General features: G+C 33.3%; 1 protein-coding gene across 1 annotated transcript; it reads right to left on the bottom strand.

The window, feature by feature from the left end:
• Positions 1 to 903: 903 nt before the first annotated feature.
• On the bottom strand, positions 904 to 15,928 carry LOC130800911 (ABC transporter B family member 19). Its single transcript, XM_057664644.1, has 10 exons — positions 15,113 to 15,928; positions 14,943 to 14,997; positions 13,664 to 13,839; positions 11,460 to 11,660; positions 10,645 to 10,904; positions 10,242 to 10,558; positions 9,942 to 10,165; positions 9,035 to 9,854; positions 8,708 to 8,949; positions 904 to 2,489 (listed from the first exon to the last, which is right to left on the bottom strand). The coding sequence occupies exons 1-10, from the start codon at positions 15,359 to 15,361 to the stop codon at positions 1,281 to 1,283; spliced, it is 3,753 nt and encodes a 1,250-aa protein (XP_057520627.1). The 5' UTR covers positions 15,362 to 15,928; the 3' UTR covers positions 904 to 1,280.
• Between the last annotated feature and the right edge of the window lie 1,182 nt (positions 15,929 to 17,110).

Here is a 17,110-nt window from a genome sequence, read left to right as displayed (position 1 = left end):
TCATTCTTAAGAAGGCTTAACAAATTGAATTATTTTAGTGGATAATAGCTTATTACATAAAAATATTAGCTAATTTAGAAGTTGAATTTATTCAAATTAGAATAAAATTAAGTAAACTATTTGTATAATTTATTATAGCAATTCTATATGCCTAACCTAAAATTTGATATGTTCAATTGAATGAAAATGTGATGTATTTGATAAATAGTTTAAAAACAAAGCAGTATCTAATTTTTGTTTTAGAAAACATGTATTCAATCAATTTAATCACAATAATATATATATTTGCATTATTTTTAGAAATTATATATTTATATATTTCATACTAATAAATTCGTGCATTACACGGGTTTCTATACTAATTAGTGTATGATTGTATAAACCCCGTAAATTATACTCCATCCATCCCTTAAATTTTGCTACATTACACTAAAAAAACTCTCACTTTAATTTACGTAATATAGCAAATTGAATATATAGACTCTTTTGTTATTACATAAATCCTTATTACTTCAACAACAAAGTCTAAATTTAGTTGAATTGGCATATTTCTGGGCAATCCAAATAAAGAGGAGAAGAGCTAACTCACATACAAAACCAAAAAAAGGTTCAATACTAAAACCTAAGATTTACTCCTCAAGTTTATAAAGTGACATAACAACTTATATTTCGTTAATGATGAACACTTTAACGGTCTGCAAAACCAATGCTTTCTATTTTTATTCATCTAATTTTCATTATTGGTGAATGTCTTTATGTAAAGCCAGTCAATAATTTATCTCGTATCATTAAATTTGCACCATATTTACAAATATACGTTGTTTTTAAGTCATATGATGTAAAACTCAGAGTGATGGAGGAAGTACAACATTATCAAATTCATACTAATAAAAACACATGGAATTGGATGAGAGAAAAGGTAAGATCCCAAAAAAGGAGTTTAATTTAATATTACAAAATATTTTAAAAATAAAAGGCAGCCTCTAGTTATGCTGGAAAGGTCTTCTACAGATCTTTTTCCAGTTTTCAACACTTAAGGTAATAAAGTGTGAGCCTACATCAAAAAACTAATCAAACCCAGCTCACATGCAAACACTTCCTTTTTTTCTGAACCCTTCATTCATAATACAATGATTTCTTCGCCATTTAGAAATCAAATTTGTGAAAAAAAGATAAAATTTCTAAAAATAGCCTTACTTTGCCCATCATATCTACAGCAATCACCATCATGGGTCATCACCATCATTAAAAAGAATTTACTACAATTAGACTTTGTTTGGTTACACATGGTGGAGTTGAAGTTGCAAAAGACGAGAATACGCTCCCTCGGGCCTACTGATGAGCTCGGAATGGCTACCTTGTTCTACAATGCGCCCGTCTTGCACCACTCCTATACTAGTAACTCCTCTTATAGTTGACAGTCGATGTGCAACGAGAACTGTGGTACGGCCCCTCATTAGCCTCTCGAGGGCCTCCTGAAGCACGCACTCTGACTCCGCGTCTAAGGCACTTGTAGCCTCGTCCAACAATAGGATGGCCGGGTCTTTTAGCACTGCTCGAGCGATGGCGATTCTTTGCTTCTGACCTCCGGAAAGTTGAACTCCTCGCTCACCAACGGTGGTTTTGTAGCCCTCTGGCAATGCACTTACGAACGTATGCACGTTGGCCGCTCGAGCTGCTTCTATTACTTCTGCCTCGGTTGCCCCTTCTTTCCCGTATGCAATGTTGTCAAAGATGCTCGCGGCAAAAAGCGCTGGTTCCTGTTGTACTAAACCAATCTTGAGCCTTAGGGATTTTAGGTTTAATCTCCGGATGTCCTTGCCATCAATCATGACTTTTCCGACATTTGGGTCATAGAATCGCTCAATTAACGCAATGACTGAGCTCTTTCCGGACCCACTTGCACCAACAAGGGCTTGGCTTTGGCCTGCCCGGATTCTGAGATTGAAATCCTTAAACACCAGGACATCAGGGCGAGTAGGGTATGAAAAATCGACATGGCGGAATTCAATCTCCCCACGAATGGATTCAACAGTTTCTGCTTCTGAATCATCAGGATCAATTCTTGTGCAGCGATCTAAGATCGAGAAAACAGACCCCACGGCCTCTCCACCCCGTATGATCTCAGGAGCCAAGCTTACGGTTTCAGCGACTGAATTGGCTGTGATGACCAGAACTACAAAAACCTTGATGACTTTCGAAAAAGTCGAAAGACCTTTGCTCACAAGATGGGCACCATACCAGAGAATAAGGGCCTCTGAACTATACAATGCTAGCTGAGATAGCCCAAAGAGACTGCCAGAAGTTTGACTACGATGAAAGCTACGTTTTTGTGGAAACCGAAGTTCATGGCAAAAGAGGGAAAGGATCTTCTCCTGAGCATTGAAAGCTGCAACTGTTCTAATGTTGCTCACCCCCTCACCTGCAATCATACTTGTTTTTGCATGTGCCTTTGCCGTGTCTCCTGCAAATCCCTTCAACGATAATTGCTGCAAACGCAAATGCAAAATACATTTCAATTCTCGATATAGCAATTTACATTATAGTTAAATCGTTAGGAATTAGGCCGAATAATTAAACAATCGGATAACATAAAGAAAAGTAAAGGAGTATTCGCATCGGTCCATCCAATAATATAAAGGAAAAATTACTGTGAATAATACAAACTTTCACTGATTTTCCTACAAATATACCAACTTTTGATTAACTATGAATAATAAGAACTTAGGGGATATTTACCTAGAATAATACCAACTTTTGTTTATATTAGGCTATTTGACAAAATAACAAAGGTAATTTAGTGATTAAATCATTAGGAATTAGGCCGAATAATTAAACAATCTGATAACATAAAGATAAGCATAGGAGCATTCCCATCGGTCCATCCAATAATATAAATGGCGCGACCAAAATGTTGGTAAACAAGGATCAAATTCAATTGAACCAGTAACATGATTCACTAGCTAATTCGCCTTTTGAATTCACGATTCACTCAAATTTGTCTAAGTATAGCTCAAAACCGACAATAATTCGCTTTTTTTGATTTGCGAGGAGATTAGCGAATCATGTGACACTAAATTAGACTAAACCAGATAATATCGGGGATAAACGTAATGTAGCATAAAGCCAACCATTTCCCTTCAACAACAATATCCTACTTTATTACAGAAGATAGTATGCAAGTCACTATAAGACAGTGATAGTTAAGGAATTGTTGGGTTACATTGTTGGCTAAAGGGGTATCTTAAAAGATAAACCACATGGAAACCAGATAACTATGTAGGATAATCACTATTTATAACTGGTCTTAAAGCACATATTGGCTCCATCTGAATTATGAGTCCTAATTACAAATTTCATTACTAAAATGACAATTGTTTCAGGACAAAAGGAATTGTCATTATTGATTAATAGGTAATAACAATACTTCCAATCCTCAAATAATACGTTTTGTCGTGTATATCAAATACAATTACGATTTTTATGTTTATAAGCAATTATGAAGGAAAATTTATGCTTTCGTCCAAATGTCTTTTTCTTCCCGAGTTTTCATTACCACTCATTGCGGTGGTAATGAATACTCATACAGAAAAAGAAAAAGAGAGGCTTGAGGGTGGACGAACAATATTATGGTAACTTGCACATGAATTTTTTTTACAAATTTCACATTCATGTATGGTTATAATCATCTACACCTTTCGTTTATTTTTCTTCGTTAGCTCTTGTAAGACTATGACGTCTCACTTAGCTTTGAAAATAGATTCCAAACTCCCCCTATCTTCCCCTATCTTAGAATATTCATGCATTTATACACCTCTGTTCGAATTTATAGCTCAAAAGATTAATCTTACGATTGTTCATGATTGTTTTTTAATGTTGTTCTTGAAGAATGGAGAAAAGAAAGATCATAAGATTACTTAGAAAACGTTCGGGAGAGTCAAGAACAAACTTGTATGGCAACGTTACTAAAAGAATGACGACAAATAGTAAATGACATAGATTACGGACAAAGACTAACATAGACTTAGTGCACACTGATTTCGTTATGCACTACTCGTAACTCTCTATTTACTTGCTCTGCACTCAATGACCTACACATTTTAGTATCCGCTCATCTAGTCTACTACCGCATTAAGGTTGGTACAAATTATTTTAGCGTGTACTAAGTCCACTCAAGACTATCTGTAGATTATTAGCCTGTTGATATTTGAAAAAGCATATAAAAACATGAAATACTAGTAATAGTATTGGTTTGCAGGCAACAAGATTACAAGATGTAATAAATCTATGGTCTAATGTAGTCCATGTCTTATACGGAAAATGTAAGTTGCTGCAGACTAGAGCAAGGACACACTGAACATTGCTCCAGTAAAGTAAATTATTGGTATGATTCAAGGGAGAAATCTTTTTTCTTGTAAGACTTCGGCAAAGAAATATTCACTTGAAAAGCAAAAATTGACTAAAAACATGGGTCTTGCCTAAGCATAATGACATGAAATTAAAAATATTAAAAATTTTAGAAAAATATGCTAAATTTTCAAAATCAGGTTTCTATCGGGTTTGATTTAAATTTTAGCGTTGTTTTCTGGTTAGTTACTTTTTGGGTTATCGGTTAAAATTTATAAGTAAATACTCCCTTACTCCTTAATGATGTTCTCATTCGTCAATATATTTGTTATTTCTCTAAACAATCTTTCTTATTTTGCATGTTGCGGCTAATATACGAGAAAAAAATATAGTCATGTGGGATCTTATTTTATTCATCTCGATATCTATTTTCATAATATCAAATTTGTATAATTTTTAATTTTATATAACTCTCGAGATAAAATTGATTAAAAAAAAAAGCATATAAAAGTGTTTGGCTGCAATTAAAAAACAGAAAAAGTATTTGGTACGGTGTGGGAGCATAAAATTCAGAAAATAAAAGCTTGTGATCACGGGCTTGTCTGACTCATCACTAGAATCTCTTGAAACTCTCACATAGCTTTCCCTATTTCTCTCCCATACTATATCACTGCCAAACACAAACAGTTGCTCCTTTTTTTTCTATTATTAAATCACTACTCCTGCGTCTCAATTAATTTTATTAATATTAAATTTTTATAATTTTTAATTATGTACAATTAGAGATATTTAGAATTGAATTAGTATATTGAATAGTGTACCAAAACTAAATGAAACAACTGAATAACAAAAAGATAACATTACATTTGTGTGACATGATACTAAAAAATTGATAATTTAAGATTAAAATAATGGGATATTTTAAAATAAGAAAGATAATATTTTTACTTTTTGAAATACTCATTGCACTACAATTAATAATATTATATTTATTACACTTAATGCATAAGCAAAATTATAATTAAGTGAAATCTTGTTAAATTGTCTGATTACAGAATTTTATAATGAAGTATTAACTTTTTATAATTTTTATTGACTAAAATAACACATTAAATTGCATAAAAAAATTAAATATGAGTGAAACAAAGAAAGTACATAATCATTTATTGTTTGATTATAAAAAATTAAGACAAATAAATGGAGAAGGATAAATTGAGAGACAATAGTATCTAGAATTCACTCACGGCTCCTCTCCACATTTTTGTCCGAAAGTAAAGGAAACAATAATCAGAGTCTACACCCTTAGAGATCGCGTGAAAACTATCTTACACCAACTAATCGATTATCTATGAAGGTACTCAATTTTTTTTAATTTGTCTCATTAAATCGTGTCTTTTCTACCTTTTTGCACATCATTCTACCCTTTTTAACTACACATTTCTATACTTTTTTATAAAATACTTACTTTATTCTCATATGTTTTTTCTCGAATAGAATTTACGAATTATATGTCAAAATTTAATTATGATTTCTCATCGAGTTATATGAAAAAATATTTTCATATGGATGTTCGTTTTAAATCTCAATATATATTTTCTAAATATCAACTTTTAAAAACTCACATTAAAAATATTTGAATTTTAAATTTTTATTGAGATCTGAAAAAAAAAATTGAATGAAAAAAATAAATAAAAACAAGAAAGTACCAATTTATATATTCTTTTTTATACCAAATGCCTATGAGACTTGGTGGAATATAGGAATTAAATATTTGGTCTATAAATCAAAATCACATTTTCTATTTTTAGGAATCCATCATATTTAGCATTAAAAGTTGGTTTTGGGTCTTGGGAGCCATCATAAGAGCATATTTAACGGTAACTAAATTTTGGTGTTAGCCATAAGAAAGTTAATTAAAAACTCGTTAAAAAAAACGAGGAGAGAGAGTATGGTTCATTTTAGTTTGGTCTGACCAAAAATGAAAACCACATAATTATAAGAGAGAAAAAAAATAATAAAAATAAAAATAAAAATGGGAAGACCAAAAAACTTTGGTCACCTTAAATGACCTCTTAAGGCTCTAAGACTAAACCTAATCATTTTGAGTTTATGATTGCTGTTACTCAATCTTCTTTGGATCCTACTCTTTACTATATGGATTTGACAAATTTTTAATTAAGACCGTCTCATTGTAAGACGACTTAATATGAACTGGCTCAAAAGCTAAAAGTATTGGTTATCTTTTCGTTTTAAAATAAATTTATGAATAAAAATTAAAAATAAAATACTCAATTTTTATTAATTTTCATGAACATCCCTAATCAGAATATCAAACAGGTATAGAAAATATACAGTTAAAAACTTGAAATATGGCATTGTGCTCATAGAAATAAATAATCTTTGGAGGGTTTTAAAAAATGAAAAAAAATAAAAATCCATAAAAATAATGCACTGCAGTCCAGAATAAAACGCATTATTATAATAAAAGTGGTTAGTGTAGATTTCCAAAGGAAAGAGAAACGAAAAGGAAGCACGTGCAAGGCAGATGCGTGGAAAGAGGAAGTCGTTTTACCTGTTTGTCGTTTACTACTTTGCATGTAATGAAATTAAAAGATTCTCAGAGATGACAACCCAGAACCCAGAACTCAGAGCCCAGAACCCATAGCCCAGAATTGCAGGGTACCCCTGACACTCCCACCTTATATTAATTAGTCTTTGACAATTTTGCCTAACACCTTTTTTTTCAAGTTTAGTTGTCCATGTATGATCGAGAAGTCATGAGTTTGAGTCGGGATAAAAGTAATGATGGGTATACTTTATAAATTATTAGAGTTTTCTTCCCATTGGCATATGATTTTAGTATAGTATATATTTTTTTGGTTTATCAAGTGTTGGATAGTACATATTTGTACGAGTATGGTTTCTATGTCATTTACCCCGGACTCTGGCTTTATAAGCAGAATTTACAAAGCATGATGGTATGATATAGTATAAGCGTGATAAGACTCGGTCTTATTAACAAGAAAAACTAATAAGAAACTACTTAATCTATAGGTCTATTTGCAAAAAACTACCTTATGTGTTTTTTTTTTACAAAAAACTACCTAACGTGATATATTTCTCTGCAAATGACCACCACTTAACGGAAAATGTTGATTGACCATTAAATTTGAGGGTTTGACCAATTTGAGAGGTTAACTTGTCTACGTGACAGTAACACATTGGTCTTCATATTTTTAAATTAGTACTTATTTCGACCGAATTTTCAAAAGCCCCATAGGTATCGCGACGTCTGTTTTTTGAAAAAATATCATTATGATAGGTAAAAACGACGTTAAATATCTTTTTGGTTTACGTATCGGAAAATAGGCGAATAAGTACTTATTTCGACCGGATTTTCGAAAGAGTCACCCCATAAGGGTAATTGCGACGTCTGTTTTTTGAAAAATATCATTATGATTGGTAAAAACGATGTTAAATATTTTTTAGGTTTACGTATCGGAAAATTGGCGAATAAGTATTTGTTTCGACCGGATTTTCGAAAGAGTTACCCCATAACGATAATCACGACGTCCATTTTTTGAAAAAATGTTATTATGATGGGTAAAAACGACGCTAAATATCTTTTACGTATCGAAAAATAGGCAAATGGATACTTGTTTCAACCAGATTTTCGAAAGAATTACCCCATAAGGATAATCGCGACATCCGTTTTTTGAAAAATATCTTTATGATAGGTAAAAAGGACGCTAAATATCTTTTCGGTTGACGTATCAGAAAATAGGCAAATAAGTACTTGTTTCGACCGGATTTTCGAAAGAGTTACCCCATAAGGATAATCGCGACGTCTGTTTTTTGAAAAAAATCGTTATTATGGATAAAATGACGTCAAATATCTTTTATTTTTATTTTGTTAATTCATGTGTTTTAATTTTAAATAATTTAAAAATACAAGGACCAATAAGATACTGTCACATAGACAACTTAACCTCTCAAATTAGTCAAACCCTCAAACTTAACGGTCAATTAACGCTTTCTGTTAAGTGGCAGTCATTTACAGAGAAATATATCACATTAGGTAGTTTTTTGCAAAAAAACACATAGGGTAGTTTTTTGCAAATAGACCTATAAATTAGATAGTTTCTTATAATTTTGTCTATTAACAAATTTCATGATTTCGACCCAAAATATACATTAATTATCAAACCCATGTTTTTAATTGATGTCCATATATGGGTTGAAATAAAAAAGGCTTATGATCATTGTAGATTATTGCACATCCTAATAACTTCTTCACAGGATACTAAAGCAAAGGGAGAAGGGAAGAGGAAAAGAGGTTAAATTTGCATAGTAATCTTACCTGAGCAAAGTTTGCAAGGACAAGAAGTGGGAATGTTCCTAATATGAGAAGTGAAACCCTCCATTCCACGATGAACGCAACGATAAACGATGTGAGAAGAGAGGTCATATTTTGTAGTATAACGGAAATCCTCTCCGCGATTGCTGATTTTACATCCGTTGCATCAGTTGCTAACCGAGCTGCTAGGAGGCTAGAGTTGTGCTCTTCCTCATCGAACCATCCGACTTCATTCCTCATTATTGCTGCATCAAATTCAACCAATAAAACATCATACAATGATTATGCATATCACCCATGTAAGAAAAGCTAACGAGACGGATATACTACCTGCCAGCATCATCCTTCTAACTCTCGTAGTCAGGTTTTCGCCCATTATGCTAAAGAAGTAATGCTGGATTAAGTATGCAACAACTGCATAAAGTCCTGCTCCTATGTAGATGAAGACAAATTCTTTAGTCTTCCTTTCCATTGAAGCATAATTCCGATAGTAGAAAACCTCGATCATGTTACTCATCACGATAGCAAAAGTGGGACCGATGAAACCCGAGAGTATTGATCCTGCAGCACCCATGATGGAGTAAGGCCATTCGGGTGCGTTCAGCTTAAGAAGCCGACAGAAGTACCCGCGTGGTGCAGGATTCTTCCGTTCTGACTCTGCATTAGAAACCATCTCAATCCGACCATCAAAACCAGTGCTGTACGAGTAGCTCAAGTTTCTCAAACTTCCTGATCGAAGGCTCAATGATTTGGTGGACAGAGACTGACTTAATCTGGATGAACGTGTACGGCGTGTCGAAGGGTTTGAGAAGTCTCTGTTTCCAACCATTTCTTGGAAGCGGATCAATGAGGCATATGCACCGGCTTTAGCTATTAGTTCCTCATGGGTTCCTGTCTCGACGACCTGTCCTTGCTGAATTACAGCGATAGTATCAACGTTTCTGATGGTGGAAAGACGATGAGCCACAACCACTGTTGTTCTTCCCACCATCAATCTGTCGAGTGCTTCTTGTACGATGCTCTCGGAGCTAGCATCTAGTGCACTTGTCGCTTCATCTAGTAGGAGAATTTTAGGGTTCTTCAACATTGCTCTAGCAATCGCGATTCTCTGCTTTTGACCACCTGAAAGTTGAACTCCCCGTTCACCCACCTACATTATTCCCATTCAAAACAATCAACAAAAATGCATTCAATCATAAAAATGGAAAACCGAAAATTTTCAAATGTAAATTCGTACATGGGTATTGTATCCGTTTGGAAGCAACGTAATGAAGCTATGAGCGTTTGCAGAAGAGGCAGCAGCTTCAACCTCAGCCATCGTCGCATCAGGTTTTCCATAAAGAATGTTCTCGAGAATGGTGGTGGCAAAGAGCGCAGGCTCTTGGTTCACCAGACCAATTTGACTACGCAACCATGCCAATTGCAGTATCTTAATATCGACATTATCTAGTAAAACCTGACCTGTAATGCAAGCATCATATTTCGATAAAACGCTCGTTTCTACGATATTATAGCATAAACACAATTTTTAACTTACCGTCATTAGGATCGTAGAACCTCTCAATCAGGGATACAACAGTGCTTTTTCCCGAACCACTACCACCTACCACTGCAACAGTTTTTCCCGCTGGGAAGAACAATGAAAAATCTCGAAAGATCATGACATCCGGACGGGAAGGGTAGCTAAATGATACATTCTTGAACTCTATATTCCCGCTAACTTCCTCCAAGCATTTACCATCGGCTTGATCTTGGACGATTGTCGGCTTTTGTTTGATTATCTCCATCAACTTGTATCCAGCTGCTTTTCCTTTGCTAAACGCCCCAAGGTTAGAGAACGACTGACCTAAGCTCCTGTAATGACAAATTTGAGTAAATCAAAACAAATATTTTGTGATCCATCGGTAAAAAAGACGACTCTTTAGGTATTTCAATCTTACATGCCACCAACGATGGCAGAGAAAATGGCGGTGAATGCCTTTCCTCCATCGGTCTGTCCATTCCTTATGAAAACACCAGCATACCAGAAAACAAGTGCCCACGACATGCAAGCAATGCCATAAGTACATCCGAGACCCAAACCTTTTGCCATCCCAGCCTTGTAACCAAGTTTAAGCGTATTTTGAATGGCATCGGAATACGAATTTAATGCCTTTGTCTCCCCTACATACGAATAAACAGTCCGAACTTGCGCAATGGCCTACACAAAAAGTTTTTCATACTTAAAAAAATTATATGCTATAAAATTTTTTAAAAAGTTAATCAACTGAAAATCTTAATCCAAGTTCTCATTGATGAATTTATCATTGGGCTTGTACAGTGTACACAACAAAACCCACACAAGTGGAGAGATAACTGCACACAAACCTGATAAGGTTTTATCCTAAAACCAATTGGTTATAAGAGAAGCAGCCCATTAAGCTTATATGTTAGTCAAAATCCCTCTACACTACTCATAACATTTAGCTTCATTTACAATTTTTTAAAGATATACTACTTTACATGAAATCATTTGTTTGATAAATGATATATACTCATATCCTTTTCCAATGCAAAAGGGTCATAATGATGATAAAGAAACAAAGCCAGCTTGCCAAAAACATGAGTAGCATGCCAAAACTGTCCCAACACAGCACATTCAAAATCATGGCACCTAAAGCCTCACTAACAAATCTCCTCATTCACCAACTGCCCCACCTTTTTTCTATTTTTTTGGTTCTGAATAAATGCAAAAGAAAATAAGTGTGGGACTGACCTGTTCAGCAATGATACCAGCATTGGCATATGATTGACGACTCTTAGAAGTCAGTCCGGTGAGAGTGTAAGCGTAAAGACCTCCTGCAAATGCAATTCCAGGAATAACCGCCACACTAAGTAACGCCAGCTTCCATGCCGACACAAACCCAACAACCAATCCAGCCAAAAATGTGGAAAGATAATGTATGAAATTACCCACCTACATCGTTTCCATTCACACTCGTCAGCAATGTATCATTACAATATTCCACGACTACAATGCTATTAAGCGCCTCGCACCTAAAAAGGGTTTTACTAGAGAGCTCGAGGGCAAAATTTTTAATATTAAAAAAAACAGAAGAAGAAATAGGACGTCAAAAGATCAACTTCAATTTTTTCAATGAACTTACATGAAATGTAAATTATGAATTCAGGAAATCTTTTACTAAAAACTTTTTAAAATTAACAAAAAACTTAAAATTTGCCCATCATAAAGAAAAAGGATTGTTAAATCTTATGAAATTAAACCAAATAATACACAATTAGAGTGTCATATTTAACCATTTTATGTGTATGAGTGTATAGTATCCCAAATCCTAACTTGGCCTAGAGTGAAAAGACTAAGCATTTCAATCAAATGTCGGAATGTCAAAATGTTGACATCGATGTTCCAACTGAAATAAAAAGTCGATCTAATATTAAAAGTCATGAAAGTACTCACTATTCACAGTACCAAAGCATGAAAGCAAGCCCTATTAAAGTTTTTAACATAAGGCCTCCCCTAAAGGCAGCTTTCTAACGTGCTCCTTCATAACACTAATGAATGTGTAGCCTTGTGGGCCTTCACACTTATTAAAATTGGCTTAATCATATCTACTTGTACTACACAGTTTAATGTTTTTCCGCAATTGTTGACCTCACAACTTGTTCATTTAGACCAGTTTTCATGTCTACTCATAACTGTGTTTTTATCCTCCGTACATTAATACTTGCACCATCAACCTACAATTCAAGTAGAGACCATTGTACAAAAATGCGGTTTAGGTCAGGCCAAGCTCAAGACCTATATAATACAGTGGCGATATGGTAATACTAACCATCATAAAGTAAAAATGCATTAACGGTCGCGATCGCGATAACGTAACAGTGATGCGGTAACGAGATTAAAAAAAGGACAATCCCAGTATCCAGCCCAAGGCAGGGTCCGGGGTGAGGATTTTTCGTTTCCTGAAAGATGCGGACATACTATATCCGTACTTCTCAAGGAGGGAGGGAGTAAAGAGGGTCGCAGTCAAAAAACCCCGAGCTGAATCTGCGCCCAGTAGGGGTCGAACCTCAAACCTTTTACTCTACATACAGATGTTCTATCCATTGAGCCACGAGCGCTTTTGGTTATTGTAAAGCTTAAATATCGATCAAATCATAAGATATCTATTAATAAGACTCAAAACGTTTTTTTTTTTTTTACATCTTTACAACACAGTAAATATAGGATCGTTTGTTTTAAAAACCTTTACAATGTGGCTATTCCAATGCGACACAACCTTGTTTTTACACTATGCTAACGATATTTCTCAAGATGATGTAGTCAAATGCCCGGCACACAATTGACCTATGCTATATTTTAATACCTATGTTACTCTTACTCTTCTTTTGGCTTCACATACTTGTGTCCGGTCCTTTACGCTAGGACATTGGCATGGCACTTAGACACTTTATTTTAGACGTAAATTTCAATATTTAGACGTATATGACACTTGGACACGTACCAGTATCCAACATCAGTACTCGAGTCCAAGTAACATAGGTTAATACGTACACCCAAGCAAACGATAGATGTTTGTGTACATTGGATCAAAAAAACCTTAAGTTAGCCAAAACAATCAGGACCGTTTCTGACCATAGAAAAATATACATTTGCCTAGTATACATTTGCCTAGGACCCAGAATTAGAAAGGGCCCCAATATCTAAAATTTTGTTTAATGAAGTTGATACTAAAAAGTTTCCAATTTATGATTAGCTTTTTTATCAAGTAAGAAGTATATGACACGTCTACATTTATAATGATAATTATAATATATAGTGTTCGTCTCTGTTATTTTTTCAAACACCCGTTAAAGTTCAGAATCGACCCTTCAGAAGGCTTATTTCTTTCAGTTTGCTTAGGGCCCGTAAAATACCAAGAACAGCACCAAAAAGAATAAGGGAATAGAGAAAGAAACCTTCTCACTAATGGCATCTTGAACAAGAAGAGTATCAGTAGAGACACTGAATACAATGTCACCAGTTCTAGCATCTGTATCAAAGAATCCAACATCCTGTTTTAAAACTGCCTCTAAATACTTTTTTCTTAGTGTTCCTGCTTGTCTTTCTCCAGTGTACATCCAACAAGCAATTTCTACAATTATTGTCAAAAATAAACCATCAAAATATGTCCAATACTCAAACAAATTCTAATTTTCAAGATTCAACCCCACAAATAATAATACAGATAAAATAATAGTAATAATTAAAAGAATCAGAAACATTAGAATTAGTGATGGGGATGTGGGTGGGGATGATATTATCAAAACAGAAAAATATGAAAGAAAAAAATTGACAGATGAAAGATTAGAAACGACAAAAGGACGGTCCACGGACCACGTGCAAAGCCTACACCTAACAAAGTAACAAGTGGGTTTGATATGAAACTTTGCATCACTAAAGAATACTACACTAAGAATTTTGTCAAGTCTTAGTACCAAAACATGCATCTTTTTGATTTAATCTTCACCTCACCATCATCACTTATGTGTACTAAAAACGGACTCATATTTACCGTGTTGTAAAGGGGTAAAATAAAGGGATATGAAATGATAGGCTTTCGGCCTTAGAGTACAAATGCGGTAATGATCGTGATTGCGGCAACGAAATGGTGATGAACTAATGAACGTATAGTCACGTTAAATATCAGTCGAAACCATAAGATATCTTTAATACGACCTAAAATGCGTTTTTTAGCCCTTTACAACACCGGAAATATCGATTTGTTATTTTTGAAAACCTTTACAACGAGACTAACGCGATGCAAAACGGGCTTGTTGTCGCTCTATGGTTTCGGCTGAAATTTAGTGTTATGATGTTACCTTATCACTATTCTATAACCGCGATATTGTTAGCGCATTTTTGCACTATGCTAGAGTAGCATTCATTTAATCACAATCTTTATATCTTTAGAAAATTGAACTAATAATATTCACAGTTAAATTAGTAAATTGTGCATTTTTGAAGTAGAAATCCTATGTATGAAGATTTAAAGCACAAATCCTGAACATTGAAAATATCATAAAATCTTTTAATTTAAAATATTTCCAACCAATTAAATTATTGTCTATATAAGGCTAAATCAAGCATAATTTTCTTATAAATTTCTGACTTAATTGTATTATTAAATACTTCTCATAAGAAAATATTAAGTAAAAAACTTGAAATAAATAAAATAAAAAAATAAAAAAAACTCACCGGCATAAGAGGAGGCGCATACAATGAGGCCAAGATAGACAAAATACAAAGCATACTGCCCAAATTGTAAAGGAACTACTATAAGTAAAAGATCTGAGATCTATAAAGTAAATGGTTGTAACAAAATAAAATAAAATAAAAAATGGGTAAATTGGTAATAAAAATCATACCTTGGAAACTTCATGAGTCATGGTTTGAAGATCAGATTGATTTTTACCAAACCCATTAACCATTTCACCAAAAAGAAGGAAGAAAACAGGCATTGAAGACCCATGAATCACAGCTCCTAAACTACCCAAACTCATTAAAACATAATCATATTTATCAGCAAATGAAAATAACTGATAAAATGGTAATGTTTGTTCTTTTTTCTTGTCTGCAGATTCAGGCATTGCTTTTCCTTCATTATTTTGTGCCATTTTTTCTTAAAAAACAATTTTTTATCAGAAAAAGAAAGTAAGGGTAAAGTGATGGATGTGACCGTTGAGAAGAAAGAGTAGTTTAGCTTAATTAGTTAAAAAAAAAACCATTTTTGAAGAACAAACAACAACTAGAAAGGTGAAGTACTCCATAATGATTAAAGCATTTAAGAGGGTTTTCAGAACTAATTTATGGTCTTATTAAGATCTGAAATGAAGGGTAGAATTAAAACAAGAAAAAGATTCTTTCTTTAATGCCATTTTTAAATTTTTTATAATTTATTTATAATAATAAGAAGAGGGTAAAAAACTAAAAATACAAAGGTATTGGTGTAGAACTGAGAGTAGACTAGAGAGTGGACAGTAGTATGAAAAAGAGTATTTGGTCAAATTTGCTTTCTTTAGTGTCTGTGTCTTGTTGTGCCCTTGATTTGCTAACAATTTGGGAAAATGGGTAATTTTTTTTGGGTAAAATTGTTGTAAAATAATGAGAATTGAGAAGGGAGAAAGAAGGGGGAAAACCCAATTGAGAATTGAGGGAGAATTGAAGGAGAGAGAGAAGAGAATTGAGGTGTTTTTATAGGAGCAAAATTTCTACTAAGCTCTTGGGTGGACCCAATTATACTTCAAAAGTAAAATGATTATCTGTAAATTGTTGTTTTTTTGCTTTTGGATAATTTGGTGAACATGTTGTATTAAGTTAAGAGTTATACTACTACTAGTCCACTACATCAATTTTATTTGGTTTTGATCTTGTTTCATACTCTCTGTGTTCAATGAATACTCTTGTTTAGCTAGCTTATTGGTTGTTTTTGACTTTTTAACTTATTAATTTGTTAAATAGTTAATAATTTTAAAGTATTTGTTAAATGAGTTTTGAGCCAATTGGAAAAAATTACTTTTTAGTTATAAAGAAATAACTGCTTTATATAACTTTTTGTTGATAAGCTTATTTGTTAAATAAATTTTATGCCAATTGAAAAAATTGACATTTAAGCCAAAAAGAAAAATTATTATAAGCATTCTTTTTTATGGCTTTTAGCTTGTTTAGCATTTTTTTTATGAATAGTCAGTAGTCGATTGCTAAGTTTACCTAATATCTCTATTGACAGTTGAGTTGTATAGTTGGCTTAACAACTAACTAAAAAGGCAATGCATTACTTGTTGGTTAAAATAAAGTAACTAAATCAACAAACAACCAATTACCAATTAAACAACTTCTTAACAATATGAAACTAAATTAAAATATTAGTTTTTTTGGTAAAACATATTTTTGTTACCAAAAAAAACACTTTGTACAAATCAAAAGAAGAGTGAGACGAACCTTTAAGAATAGACTTCTTTCAAGACGTATAATGGATTAAATACAAATTAAAATGGGAGAAAAGCGAACCATTTAGGATAGACATTTTCTAAGCCTTAAATTGGATATACAAAGGGAAAAAACCTACTTTTTCTGCCCTAGTCAATTAGATCAAAGAGAAAACTTGTAATTTTTAAAAAACAAGTGGATATTAGTAATAAATGAATAAAGAGAATTAATTGTGTGGATGAAATTAAAAGAGATTTAAAATGTATAGATAAGAATAAATGAAAATGGTGGGTCATTGTACAAAAATAAAAATCATGCAAAATAAGTAAAACAAATTAAAGTAACAATTAATGCAAAATGACTAGGACGGAGAGAGTTAAGTATTATACTACTTGCTTTAAAAATTCGAAAAAAAGCAAGCTAAAAAGCCTAAACAA

Source organism: Amaranthus tricolor, chromosome 15 (assembly GCF_026212465.1).
Source record: "Amaranthus tricolor cultivar Red isolate AtriRed21 chromosome 15, ASM2621246v1, whole genome shotgun sequence".
In the NCBI taxonomy this organism is placed as follows: domain Eukaryota; kingdom Viridiplantae; phylum Streptophyta; class Magnoliopsida; order Caryophyllales; family Amaranthaceae; genus Amaranthus; species Amaranthus tricolor.
The sequence above is the reverse complement of the archived record's forward strand: the minus strand, read 5'-3'. Positions and strand labels throughout refer to the sequence as shown.